The sequence below is a fragment of the Aristolochia californica genome, unplaced genomic scaffold (genome assembly GCF_029961685.1).
Source record: "Aristolochia californica isolate CCGP_79_NKW_82.1479 unplaced genomic scaffold, dmAriCali1.0.hap1 SCAF_9, whole genome shotgun sequence".
Taxonomy (NCBI): Eukaryota; Viridiplantae; Streptophyta; class Magnoliopsida; order Piperales; family Aristolochiaceae; genus Aristolochia; species Aristolochia californica.
The window spans coordinates 952604-965819 of NW_027182290.1; the positions used below are offsets into that span (position 1 = coordinate 952604).

The 13216-nt window shown below is 37.0% G+C and overlaps 2 protein-coding genes across 2 annotated transcripts; one reads left to right on the top strand and one right to left on the bottom strand.

Annotated features, from left to right (window-relative positions):
• Window positions 1–1414: 1414 nt before the first annotated feature.
• On the bottom strand, window positions 1415–4577 carry LOC137941374 (ABC transporter G family member 1-like). Its single transcript, XM_068786752.1, has 8 exons — window positions 4293–4577; window positions 4118–4197; window positions 3172–3636; window positions 2987–3073; window positions 2760–2882; window positions 2489–2680; window positions 2306–2392; window positions 1415–2211 (listed from the first exon to the last, which is right to left on the bottom strand). The coding sequence occupies exons 1-8, from the start codon at window positions 4567–4569 to the stop codon at window positions 1510–1512; spliced, it is 2013 nt and encodes a 670-aa protein (XP_068642853.1). The 5' UTR covers window positions 4570–4577; the 3' UTR covers window positions 1415–1509.
• A 3893-nt stretch (window positions 4578–8470) lies between these two features.
• LOC137940459 (histone H3.2) lies at window positions 8471–9052 on the top strand. Its single transcript, XM_068785536.1, has one exon. It carries the CDS (start codon window positions 8553–8555, stop codon window positions 8961–8963), a length of 411 nt encoding a protein of 136 aa, XP_068641637.1. The 5' UTR covers window positions 8471–8552; the 3' UTR covers window positions 8964–9052.
• The last annotated feature ends 4164 nt before the right edge of the window (window positions 9053–13216 follow it).

Sequence of the window (13216 nt, forward strand, 5' to 3'; positions counted from 1 at the left end):
ACTCTATTAAACCCTTTTCTTTTGTTTGTCAGAGAATTTTTCAAGTTGACCTCCTCTAAGTTTGCTGGGAGTAGCTAAAAATTAAGTTCTATGGGGCCAAGGGCAGCCAAATTTTCCTTGGGACCATTTTCTCTGGGACATGTATGGAAACCACAGAAAAAGAAAAGAGGAGAAAAATTTCTTTTCTGGTGTTTGACAGCACAAATTCTTGAAGAGAAAAGAAAATATGGGAGGAACTTATTTTGTTGATGGACTTTCTCTCAAACAAGCATAGAATTTAGAGAGAAAAGAAAAAAAAGAAAATTTTATGGATAATAAAAATTATTAGAAAGTCTATCAATAATATTAATACTTAAAGATATTTTAGTTCTCAGGCTTGTATATAACTCTAGTCATTAATTTTATTTTTTAAAATATTATTTTTTCTTTTTTTTTCATTTTCTTTGTGCATCCAAACAAGATAAAACAATGTTTCTCATTTAGTTTCGCTCTTATTTTCTGTGTTCCAAACACAGCAATGAAAATAAACTAAATCTGCCATAACTAGCAAGTCCAAGACTCTAGAAAGATCTTCTGCTTAAAAGTTCAACACTACTTCAAGTAGTAAGGTGCATCTATGGATGTTTGGTTTGGAAACTTCAACCTTCCAGGCTCCACTTCAGTATAACCTCTATGAAGTATGTTAAGTGATCATTCCTCTTTTGTCACTTCAAAACTCTTATTTTCCTGGCTCTCTGTTTTTTTGTGTTTTATAGCCTCTCTTTTAGTTTCACATATTTCCAATGAGAAAAATTTAGATATCTATCAGGTTTTAGAGCAACAGTCTGTGTTAAGTGGTACCAAATGTTAGATATCTAAACTTGAATGTTCACTGAAAATTTAGATTTTTCAGTGATTCCCTATTTGTCATTGCTTTCCGGGTATCACCAGAAAGTGTTGAAACCGAAATCAATCGCGGATTCATCAACAGTACTGATTGTTTGAGCAGCACTGCTTGAAAATGGAAGATTCTCCGCGTCTGTTGTCATCGATCAGAATCCCAATCTCTCCCCTCTATTGCCAGTGGATGTTCCCTTCACGGAAAGGGAGAAGGAAAATGGAACAATGACAGAGTTCTATATTCTTTTTAACCTTTTTTAAAAAACCCAACGACTAGAGTGGGAGAGTTTCATCTCGCACCGCTCCTGTACGTGATAAAAGAAAGAAGAACTCATCTTCCTTTTTATTATACTGTTAAATTATTTAATTTTTCTATTTATGTTTCTCTATGTTTAAAGTGTTGTCTCTGTTATTAATATTTTTATATTATCTCATTCATTAATGCGTGGAGGATGATGACACCACCTGCACCTGCACAATCTTGCTCAAAAGCAGAGTGACATCAAATGTAACAAAACCTTCTTCTGTACTGGCAGATATCTATGAAGTATTCAACTATCATGTCTGAACAGCGCAGACAACCAGTGAGTTTCGGATACAATGGCTCCTCAATATACGGAGGAATTAAGGTTAATGTTTGCTCGCTGCTAACAGAGGCATAGGTGAGGAAGAAGTCGAGAGTGGATCCACTACTTGTATAGCCTGCTTCGAAGGCTTTGCAAACCAACCTCTAATTACTGGCTTTAACGTCTCAATCGTTTTTATAATGGTGAAGAACATTGCCCTGTAAAACACCGTCATCCCAAACAGGACTGCAACGTTCACCCATTTCGAGTAACCCATCTCAGCTTGCCACTTTGTCCTCAAAAGTTTATCACCAGTAATGGTGGGAGAACCAGTGGCTTGGTCATTAGGGAAGGTTAACCCCAGGAACTCATTCTTGTAGAGGCCCTGGATGGCATACTTGTGGAAGGCGATGTAAAATAATGGGAACTTCCAGAGCGGCTTTGGGAGATCTTGAGGCAACCGGAAAAAGCCACAGTTTAAGATCATGATAGCTTGGATGCCGGCACCGGTGATTATACCCATGAGAAAGTTTGGGACAACACTGGCCACCACCATCATCAAGCTCTCTACTAATATCAAACATACAAATAGTACTAGGGCAAAGTAGAAGAAGTGTTCAAATCGGTTTTGAAGACCAGTTAAGTAGTAGGCTAAGGCCCCCGGTATGAGAGCGTTGAGAAACAAGAATGGCAGGGATGAAAGGGTGTTTCCAATTACAAATGCTCCTACTCCGTAGTGCCCATTTAACCTCTCTCGTCCAAAAATCTGTTCAAGTATGTAACCAAGCTCTTTAGCAGTCTCTACTATGAACTTTTAACTAGCATAAGAACAGAGTGAGCAGGTGTGGTCTTTAACTGACCTTCATGTCTTCCACGAATGAAGGAAATCCACCGATCGCCATGAAAGTCAAGAACGAAGCTACAAACATGAGCATAGAAGCTCTAGCCTGTGGAAAGAAAAACATTTGATAAAAGCTTGAGAGTTGAACACAAGGCGTTGGAATCTTAAAAAGAAATCAAAACATAAAGACGAAAACTGTAACCTGAATTGAATCGTAGCTCATGCCGATGTCATAGTATATAGTGCCTAAACACAGACACAGTAGGATATAGATTACAAGACGCAACCAGTAGTAGCCGATATCCCTAAACATGTTAACGAAAGATCTCTTGGTCAGGACCATGGACTGAGTGAAGAAACCAGCTTGGGTTCTCTTCTCCAATGCTCCTCCATCCTACGCAGTGAACCGAGTCAGAACCCCCTTGACGTTTATCGCAATTTTAATCAAAATCAAGTAGTTCAGAATGGTTTACCATTTTACAGATTTCAGCTACCCGTCCTTCGACTAGCTGACAGATTTCGGATGTCTTGTATGATCTCACCAGAATCTGGACAACCTCGACAGTTGGCAGAGTTCGGCGACCTTGTTCAATGTCCTACATATTCCAAAAAAACAAAAGAAAAAAAAAATCTTAGTGCAGTCTCATCTTCGTCGACGTTGTTGCTAATAGAAACGAAAAAAAATAATAGAATCTGTTACCTGATCAAAGTCGTTGTTAATTGTTTTGAGGAAATGATCAGATGGGTTTGCCATAGAGGGGCAAGGAAAACCATTCACCGAGAAGAACTGCAACAGATTGATATATATATATATATATATATTACAGAAATGGAGATCGAAGCGTCAATATATGTGAAAATTAATTCAATGGGATGATTGCTTACCTCATTAGCCGCTGAAGTTGGCCCAAAATAAACAGTTTTACCGGCCGATAGCAGGCAAAGATTCTGGAAAAGTTCGAAGACCTCGCTGCTAGGCTGATGGATGGAAGCAATGACAGTTCTACCGCCTTCCCGAGCAACTCCCACAATACGATTCATGACATGGAATGAAGAAGCACTGTCAAGCCCGCTCGTGGGCTCGTCTAGGAAGAGAAGCTTTGGGCGTGTTAACATTTCAATGCAAATACTCACTCTCCTCTTCTGGCCACCACTTAGCCCCTTCACAGCCCAGCCTCCGATCCTCGTATTTATCGCATCTTGCAGTCCCATCTCTCTTATTGTCGCCTCTGCTCTTTCCTTCTTCTCTGCTTTTGACATGGAGCCCGGAAGCTGGAGCTCAGCAGAGTAGTAGACAGCTTCCATGACTGTTAAGGTCGTCATTAATGTGTCATCTTGGGTAACATAAGCCTGCGGAGGGATTACAAGTTAAAAACCTGGGAAAGAGAAGATGCGTCTAACACCATTTACTTAATAAGAAAAATACCTAAAATGACCTTACTAAAATATCTAAAAATCAGTATAAATTTTATATATCTGATAAATAAAAAATTAAGTACCTATACTATATTGTTTTACCTGACTTCAGATGAAAGTTTTACCCTTATTTTCTTTTTCTCTCTTCATTTTCTGGTTTTTTATGCACTCACCCAATGGTTTATATTTTTTGCTTCCTTTCAGTGGCATTATCTGAAGTTTTTCTAGAGGAACTCAGCGTAAGACGGTCAGAATTTTTTCAATCTCTCGGGCAGATGCAGTCAAATTTTTTTCAATCTCTAAAGTCTATTTTCTCCCAGAAAATAATAAAGAAATTCGCAAACTCAGCAGCTGCATCTGTTCCGACAAATAGTTGAAGTTGGACAGAACTCAGAAGTCTCGAATGCGATCTTACCGATGTACCAAAAGCCAGTTGCTGCTGTCTTCCATTAATCAGAATCTCTCCCGACTGCTTGGTGTTGGAGCTCAATCTCCCTGCAAAATATTTCTGCGCTATTTAGAGACACTTTTCCTTCATAGATAACGATTACAAGTTTACCAAAGGAAGAATGGGAATCCAATCGCATTACCCGCTAAGGTGTCGAGAAGAGTCGACTTGCCGCAGCCAGAGGGACCCATGATAGCCAGCACCTCGCCTGGCTGAGCATAACCAGTGAGACACTGAAGGATCCCTCGGCAACCACCCTTGCCATCTGCAGCAGTAACCGACAAGTTCTTCCACGTCAAGTACACTCCCCCGTCCCTGGTCGCCCCTGATCCAGAGATCTTCATCTCCGAATCCGCTCGATAAGATGCAAACTGAATTTCCCCCTCCCTTCTGCATGACACATCATCTGATCTACCCATTATATGAACTGAATCGTTGGCAAGAAGAACGACGATGGGGAGCTGCTTTTAAGGAGCAGTAGCTGCACCAGTGAGTGGTAGAGCAACACGGTACTGACGATTTATTTTCTAGGCAATTAATGACAAGTGAGAAAACCCGATGGTTCCAAAAAGGGCCGCGTGTTTCAGACTCGAGAGAAGATAAAAGGTTTTTTTACCAAAATAACCTTTTTAGAAAACTTATTTTGACGTCACCAACTTAATTTAAAAAATACTTAACTTTGACCAAATATGACACAGTAATCTTTAACTGCAGTCAAATATGACACAGTAATCTTTAACTGCTTATGTGCCACTACGTCATCAATACAGTATGAGTAGTTGAACACATTGACTGCCACATCACTTGCTACATAATTTGCTACGTCGTTAAATGATGAAAATTTGAATAAATTTTTTTATTTTAAAAATTAAATTTATGAATTCACTTTTTATTACCTTATATCTATAATAATAAATTATTAAAAATCTAATTAACAATTAAAAAATTAACTCTTACTTATTTAACACCATTTATTATCAATTAAAATATTTATTCATTAAAAATATTTATTTATGTGACAAAGCTCTCCTCCACCTCCGTCGCTGACTCGCCGGATGCTGACCGGATCTCTACCCCTTAAAGAAAAGTATGCACTTGGACAGCGCGTCCGCATAGTCATGGTAACTGGGTTCCACTCGCGGCAGCTGCGGAAGCAACAACAGCAGAGGAACACGAAACAGGAGTCCACGAAGTGGAACAGTACTGATAGGGGGCATGCCCATGGTTAGCGAGATAGCTAACTCTGTACCCAGAGGGAGCGGCAGAGAGAGAGGGAGGAGTTTGCTGTTTCTTCTGCTGGCGAATGGGGAGTAGTGATTAAGCGGGGGAACAGTCGAGGCCGAGCGGCGGCAGCTGGCACTGCGAGAGGGCGAGAGGAGATCATGGGTGTCCACGTAATCGCCCTCTCGCAATGTCAGCTGCCGCCGCTGGGCCTCGGCGGCTCCCCTGCTCCTCTCCTCTCGCCATTGGCGGCAGCAGGGTAGTGCTCTCACCCTCCCGCAGTGCCAGCTGCCGCCGGATCCCCTGCTGCCGCTGCTCCCCCGTTTAATCACTACTCCCCATTCGCCAGTAGAAGAAACAACAAACTCCTTCCTCTCTCTCTCTCTGTCTCTCTCTCCCTCGCTCTCTCTGCCGCTCCCACTGGGTAGAGAGTTAGCTATCTCGCTAACCATGGGCAAGCCCCCTTTTAGTATTGTTCCACTTCTTGGACTCCTGTTTCGTGTTCCTCTGCTGCTGCTGCTTCCATGGCCGCCGCGAGTGGAACCCAGTTACCATGACTACGTGGACGCGCTATCCAAGTGCATACTGTTCTTTGAGGGGCAGAGATCCGGCCGGCTTCCGGCGTGTCAGAGGTAGAGGTGGAGGAGAGCTCTGTCACATAAATAAGTATTTTTAATTAATAAATATTTTAATTGATAATAAATGGTGTTAAATAAGTAAGAGTTAATTTTTTTAATTGTTTATCAAAAAAATTAATAATTTAATATTTTAGATATAAGATAATAAAAACGTATTCATAAATTTGATTTTTAAAATAAAAAAATTATTTAATTTTTTATCATTTAATGATGTGGCAAATTAAATGGCAAAGTGATGTGTAATAGTGACATGGCAAGTGATGAGTTTAACCACTCGCATTGCACTGATGACATGGCGATACGTAAACAGTCAAAACCTATGTGTCATTTTTTATTGTACACACGTGTATAGTGGAGGGGTCAAAAAATTTCAAAATAAGTTTATGGCGTCGTTGGTTCTCAAAATAAGTTTTTTAAAATGGTTATTTTGGTAAATAACCCTGAAACGAGTTTCACGAACGAAACGAGTTTCATGTTACGGAATTAAGATCGACGACGATACCGCTTAGAAAGTCAGACGATCGATATGAACCATCCGTTTGCAAATACGACGTCCACCTTTCCTTATCACAGAAAGAAATTTGAATCAGTGAGGTCATCCGAGTTCTTCAAGAAATTAGTACCTTTCATTTCCTGAGCTCTGTATATGCATGTGGTCTATCATTTATACATAAAAAGAGTTTTAGTCATCTTCTCGACTTGATTAAAAGAACTAGCAGACACGAGGGAACATAATTTCCCTGCAATTGTGTATTGGATGTTATCGTAAGAATATGACCGGAGACGAAATGGTAGCCTCACGCTTGAGCAAGCAGCGGACTGGAAGATGATGCCTCGTGAGTCTTTGTCTCCGATAACGAAAGGATTCTCGTCACCGTCACCAGAATAATTTTTCTGAAAAAGAAGTAATGGCTGAAGGGAGGATTAATGGTCCAGGTAGGGTTAGGTTGGGATTGGTCAGAGGAATATTCTGAACCTTCTAAATATGAACCTATATTGCAGAACCGGGTTAAATCCGGTTCTTGATCAATAAAAATGATCAAAATACCATAAAAATACAAAAATAGATATGATAAAAGCCACTTAAGTAAAAAAAAATGAAAATTCATTAAAATTTTATTTACTTCAACTGTTTCATATTGATATATATAGAGAGAGAGAGAGATATGCCTGAGTCATCAAGATCAAGTATGAGTATTGCATAATCGCCTCTTTTAGGATAAAATTGTTTTCCTCTAGTAAGTCTTTAATTTATTATCTTGTGTTTTTATCACTTTAGAGTAATGCCTAGACTCACTACCTTAAAAGTATAAGAGTGTGTCTAACATCCAACTTAAATAAAGGCATTTATTCTTCACTCAATAAGAGATTCGTGTTTGAGCTACCCTTAAAAAACAAGTAATATCTTTGATAAATCCTAAAGTTGGGTAGTTTTCTCGCCTTTTAAATTGAGCGGAATTCGGTTTAGACTATGACTGTTTTGATTGGTGTATGGAGCTTTGTCATACGATTAAAAGTGATTTTCTTCTCCCATATTGTGTTTTGTCCAAGCTAGTTTTATATGTCATTTTTCATCCCCGATTCGAGGAGAATAAATAGAAGAAGAAGTATAAAAAATAAATATTTTGTTCCACATGTGGTAATTTTTATGTTATTAAAATATTCAAGAAAGGGGGAGCACAAAATGTGGCATCTATGAAGATTTTTTTTTTTAAAGACCAAAAATATTTTTGATTAAAAGTTGAAGTTATAAACTTTAGTTTGAGGGAGAGTGTTGAATAACAGGATTAGAAAAGTATTACATGACTATCACAGTAACAACTCTTGAAGAGCTATGATTAATATGGTGGAGTCTTACGAGAGTCTCACAAGAGGAGGTCTTACAAAAGAGTATAAGTTATGGTAGTCTTCTATTTATGTTAAGTTTGTTGGGGTCAAGTCTTTTATAATTAAGTAAAGAGGATGCATGTGATCTATCATTTCAATGTAAACGAGTTTTAATCATCTTCTAGACTTGGACAAAATGAGAATGAGGAGTACAAATTCCCTACAACTAACTGAGTTAGTCTCTGATTAGATTGTATAAATCACGATCTATTTTAATACAGTCAGCATGGGATCTTGTCATAGGAATGACCGGAGACAAAATGGTGGCCTCACACTTGACAAACATGTAACATGGTACTGAAAGATGATGCCTCTTGAGTCTTATTGGCGAGACGGGAGGATTAATGGTCCGGGTATTTTGGCGTTGTCTGTCGTTTCAGGTAGGGTTCAATAAACCTCGTAAAGAGCTGGATAGCGATCCGTGTGTTACAATGTGGTTAAATCTGGACCATTCATGAAAAAAAAAAATCCAACGCTCAATATTCTTTTACCGCCGTCCCCGGGAAAACTTTCAAACTTCCCTCCTTTTTCTTCCCCTGCATATATACGGCACTGCGCGTTCATCTCTCGCACAGCACTCTCATCTTCACAGCCTAATCACGGTTGATAAGCTGGTCTGGTATCGATCTCTCAAGCCTAATTCGGTTTCTCCCTTTATGGCTCGTACGAAGCAAACAGCTCGTAAATCCACCGGCGGCAAGGCCCCGAGGAAGCAGCTCGCGACCAAAGCCGCTCGTAAGTCTGCTCCGGCGACGGGAGGAGTGAAGAAGCCTCACAGGTTCAGGCCGGGAACTGTGGCTTTAAGGGAAATCAGGAAGTACCAGAAGAGCACTGAGCTTCTGATCCGGAAGCTTCCGTTTCAGAGACTGGTTCGAGAGATAGCCCAGGACTTCAAAACCGATTTGAGGTTCCAGAGCAGTGCAGTTTCAGCCTTGCAGGAAGCCGCGGAGGCGTATTTGGTTGGTCTTTTTGAGGATACGAATTTGTGTGCCATTCATGCAAAGAGGGTTACCATCATGCCCAAGGATATTCAACTCGCGAGGAGAATTCGTGGGGAGAGGGCTTAAAATCTGAAATGTTGTAATTTCCCTTTGAACTTTTTTGTTTCCCGAGCTGTTTGTTGCAATTGAATTGAATAGGATATTATCATCGAACATTCCCTTACTTTTCCAGAAAAATAAAATCAAACAACGCGCACTGGCAATTCCATATATTCATGTGAGCGAGCCGTTTAAATTGTAATACGACGAGAAATAGGAATTGGTGGTCTAGTTGATTCGACGGATTCAGGGCTTCTCTTGTTTTGTTTTTGGTTTTAATCCATCTTGGAAGGTGCTATAATCGTTCGATGTCAATTTTGCTTTGAATGGATCAAATGTTATGGGGGAAAAGCTTAGATGAATTTTCAGATGTTGATGATTGTGCTCTAGGACTCGGTTACTTCAAGACTTTTTTTTTCCAATCCATATTTCCGCGTTGGTGCGAAATGACTCCTCAAAGTCGAACATTCCTGGGTTTCTCGGGGGTAAGGGAAGGTCATCACTTCTCACCTCGGGTTGTCTTCTCTTTGCCTCCCTCCCTAGTCGCTGCTTTCTACCGAAAGAAGATGGAAGAAATACACATTGAAACTTCAAAAACATTGATGCTCTCACAATAACCAGGGACCTTAATCGTTATGAAGACTAGTGTTGGAATGTAAAAGATCATGATATAAAATCCAAATCTTTGAATTATTTGGCTAATTTGTTGATATTATTTCGAATGATTCTCATTTTTCCAATTGTTAGAAGATTAGTTCAAAATTATATAACCAAAGAAGACCTAAGTGTGTTAGAAGATAAGTTTAAGCTCACAAGGCCATGGAAGGTCGATACATTTAAGAGAGTTAGAAATGGGTTCAAACCTATATACCAAGGAAGGCTCACACAATAGTAGAATGATAGTAAGTAAAGATTTTTAGGTTTTTACCTATTTTTAAAACTTAATTAGATAAATGATGATCGTTTGAATTTATTTAGAAAAATACCCAACTTTGACCAATCAACTGTAGATGTGTAAAATCAAAGGTAACATATAGGTAGGGGTGGCTTCGAACCGAGCCGGTTCGGTTTGGCTCGGTTTGATTCGTCATTTATCGAGCTCGAGCACCGAAATCGGCTCGTTTACCTTAACGAGCCGAGCTCGACCGAAGCTAAGTTCGGTTCATCGGCTTGCGAGCCTGCTCGAAATGAGTCGGATCGGTATGACTCGGTAATGGGGTCGCGAGCAAGCGGGAGCGAGGAGGGAAAAAAAATTTCCTCTCCCCTCGTCACCGCCGATCCCTCCCATAGGTTGTTGTCGCCGCCTCTACCGCCGTCGTAGTTGTTCGCCGGCACCTATATCGCCATCGCAGCTGCTCGCTGGTCACCTCTGTGGCCATCCGTTCGATTTCTTCCTCTCCTTGCAGTCGCCGCTGCTTCTGTCACCGCCGCTTCCGTCGTCGCCGACTCCGTCGTGGCCGTCATCCCCGACGATAGGTCCTCCCCGGCGCCGTAACTTCTTCCCTCTGCGTAGTCTCGGTGGAAAACCAGAACAGGAGAGAAATAATCTCCCCCTTCCCTCGCGAGAAGATGATCTCGCACGTGCGAGATCATAAAATAAAAAAATAAAAAAATAAAAAAAAACTTTTTCCTCTGGAAAAAATTAAAAATAAATTTTATAGAAATAATTTTCTATAAACTAGTAGTGTCTCATGTTTGTTTTTCTAATTGAAATTTTTTATTAAAAATCATATAATTTTCTAAGTAAGATTTTTCGTACCAAGATGGGGTAGAAAAATGTATAGAAAATTTTTGAATAAGTATTTAACAGTTGATGCTGTAATACTTTTAGCATGAAGCAATTTTCATTGCAATTTTGTGTTTGATATTTTATTTAATTAAAAATTTATCGATAAGTATAATAATATATTAGATTGATTATTAATTTTTATTTATTTCCCTAGAAGAGACAATAAAAAGTCCATTTAACTTTCCTAAGAAAATTTTAAAATATTTCTTGTAATTTTCTAATAAGTCACTAATAGTAATAAGATTTTATTTAAAAGTTTTTTTGGGAATATGTATCATAGGAAAAATATTTTTAGTTTTTCGTAGAATATAAATTTTTATCTAGGGACACTAAGGATGCCATAATAAATTATGGCCAGATTCAAAAATTACAAAACAAGCTAGACAACAATTAGAGTAAAAAATATTAATATTGGTGTATTTTAATCCATTATTGAAATTCAATCCTGAACCGCCCCTATCATTATATTTTTTAAAAATGTATGTATATTTTATATATAATTTATTCAAAGCCACCCCTACGTGCGAGATCATAAACAAGGAAAAAAAAAACTCTTTGCCCCTTCCTCATGGCTCTTAAATAAATTGAAAAGATATTTTAGTAGAAATACATTTCTAGAGACTATTAGTGGTTTTTTCAATAAATGTTAAAAAAACATTTTTAATAGAAATATAGGGACCATTAGTGCCTCATATTTTTTCAAAATATTTTTCTAATTATAAATTCTTTTTAAAAAATCATATAATTTTCCAAGTAAGACTTTCTTGCCAAGATGGGTTAGAAAACCATATAGAAAAATTTTGAATAAGTATTTGACAGTTGATGATATAATACTTTGAGCATGAGGCAATTTTCAAAGCAATTTTGTGTTTGACATTTTATGTGATTAAAAATTTATCAATAAGTATAATAATATATTAGATTAATTATTAATTTTTATTTATTTCCTTAGAAAAGACAATAAGAGGTCCATTTAACTTTTCTAAGAAAAATTTAAAATATTTCTAGTAATTTTCTAGTAAGTCTGTAATAGTAATAGGATTTTATTTAAAGGATTTATAGCTTTTATTTGGGTGATTGTAAATTGATAGTGATATTTTATTTAATTTTTTTGTGTTTGATTATTGTATGAAGTTTATTTATAATGTTATGCAGTGTATGAAGTGTTTAGATTATTTTATGGAGTGTATAAACAATTTCATGAAGTGTTTATGGAATGTATAGACAATTTTATGGAGTGTTTATGAAGTGTTTATATAGGTATTATATATATTGATTATGCCCAATTTTAAGTAGAGGTCATGCCGAATTTTATATATGTATTATGCTCAATTTTAAGTAGAGGTTATGCCCAATTTTATGTAAAGGTCATGCCCAATTTTATGTAAAATGTATGCATAATTTTATATACATTTTATTCGATATATATTTTTTGAAAAGTTTTAAATGTATGTTGAGGCTCGAGCTCGGCTCGATAACAATTTTAGGCTCCTTATGTTCGAGCCGAGCTTGATTTAAATATTTCGAGTCGAATTTCGAGCCGAGCCTCGTCTCGAGCCTAAAATTGTTATTGAGCTCGAGCCTAACGAGTTCGAGCCGAGCTCAAACCTCAACATACATTTAAAACTTTTCAAAAAATATATATCGAATAAAATATATATAAAATAATACATACATTTTACATAAAATTGGGCATGACCTCTACATAAAATTGGGCATAACCTATATATATAATACGTGTATAAGATTGGGCATAACCTCTATTTAAAATTGAGCATAATCTATATATATAATACTTGTATAAAATTCGGCATGACCTCTACTTAAAATTGGGCATAATCAATATACATAATACCTGCATAAACACTAAATAAACACTCCATAAAATTGTTTATACACTCCATGAAATTATTTATACACTCCATAAAATAGTCTAAAACTCCATACACTGCATAACATTATAAATAAACTCCATACAATAATCAAACACAACAAAATTAAATGAAATATCACTATCAATTTACAATCACCCAAATAAAAACTATAAATCCTTTAAATAAAATCCTATTACTATTTAAGACTTACTAGAAAATTACAAGAAATATTTTAAATTTTTCTTAGGAAATTTAAATGGACCACTTATTGCCTTTTCTAAGGAAATAAATAAAAAATAATAATTAATCTAATATATTATTATACTTATCAATAAATTTTTAATCACATAAAATGTCAAACACAAAATTGCTATGAAAAATTTCCTCATGCTCAAAGTATTATATCATCAACTGTCGAATACTTATTCAAAATTTTTCTATATGGTTTTCTAACCTATCTTGGTAAAAAAATCTTACTTTGAAAATTATATGATTTTTTAAAAATAATTTATAATTAGAAAAATATTTTGAAAAAAAAATGAGGCACTAATGGTCCATATATTTCTACTAAAAATGTCTTTTCAACATTTATTGAAAAAACACTAATAGTCTTTAGA

What these genes read in the sequence shown, in the direction of transcription:
- LOC137941374 (XM_068786752.1), bottom strand. Translation starts at nt 4,569, where the DNA reads ATGGGTAGATCAGATGATGTGTCATGCAGAAGGGAGGGGGAAATTCAG. An exon ending in TAGCTGAAATCTGTAAAATG is followed by an intron (nt 2,681 to 2,759) that starts GTAAACCATTCT and finishes TTCACTGCGTAG; the next exon opens with GATGGAGGAGCATTGGAGAA. An exon ending in CATTCGTGGAAGACATGAAG is followed by an intron (nt 2,212 to 2,305) that starts GTCAGTTAAAGA and finishes ATACTTGAACAG; the next exon opens with ATTTTTGGACGAGAGAGGTT.
- LOC137940459 (XM_068785536.1), top strand. Translation starts at nt 8,553, where the DNA reads ATGGCTCGTACGAAGCAAACAGCTCGTAAATCCACCGGCGGCAAGGCC.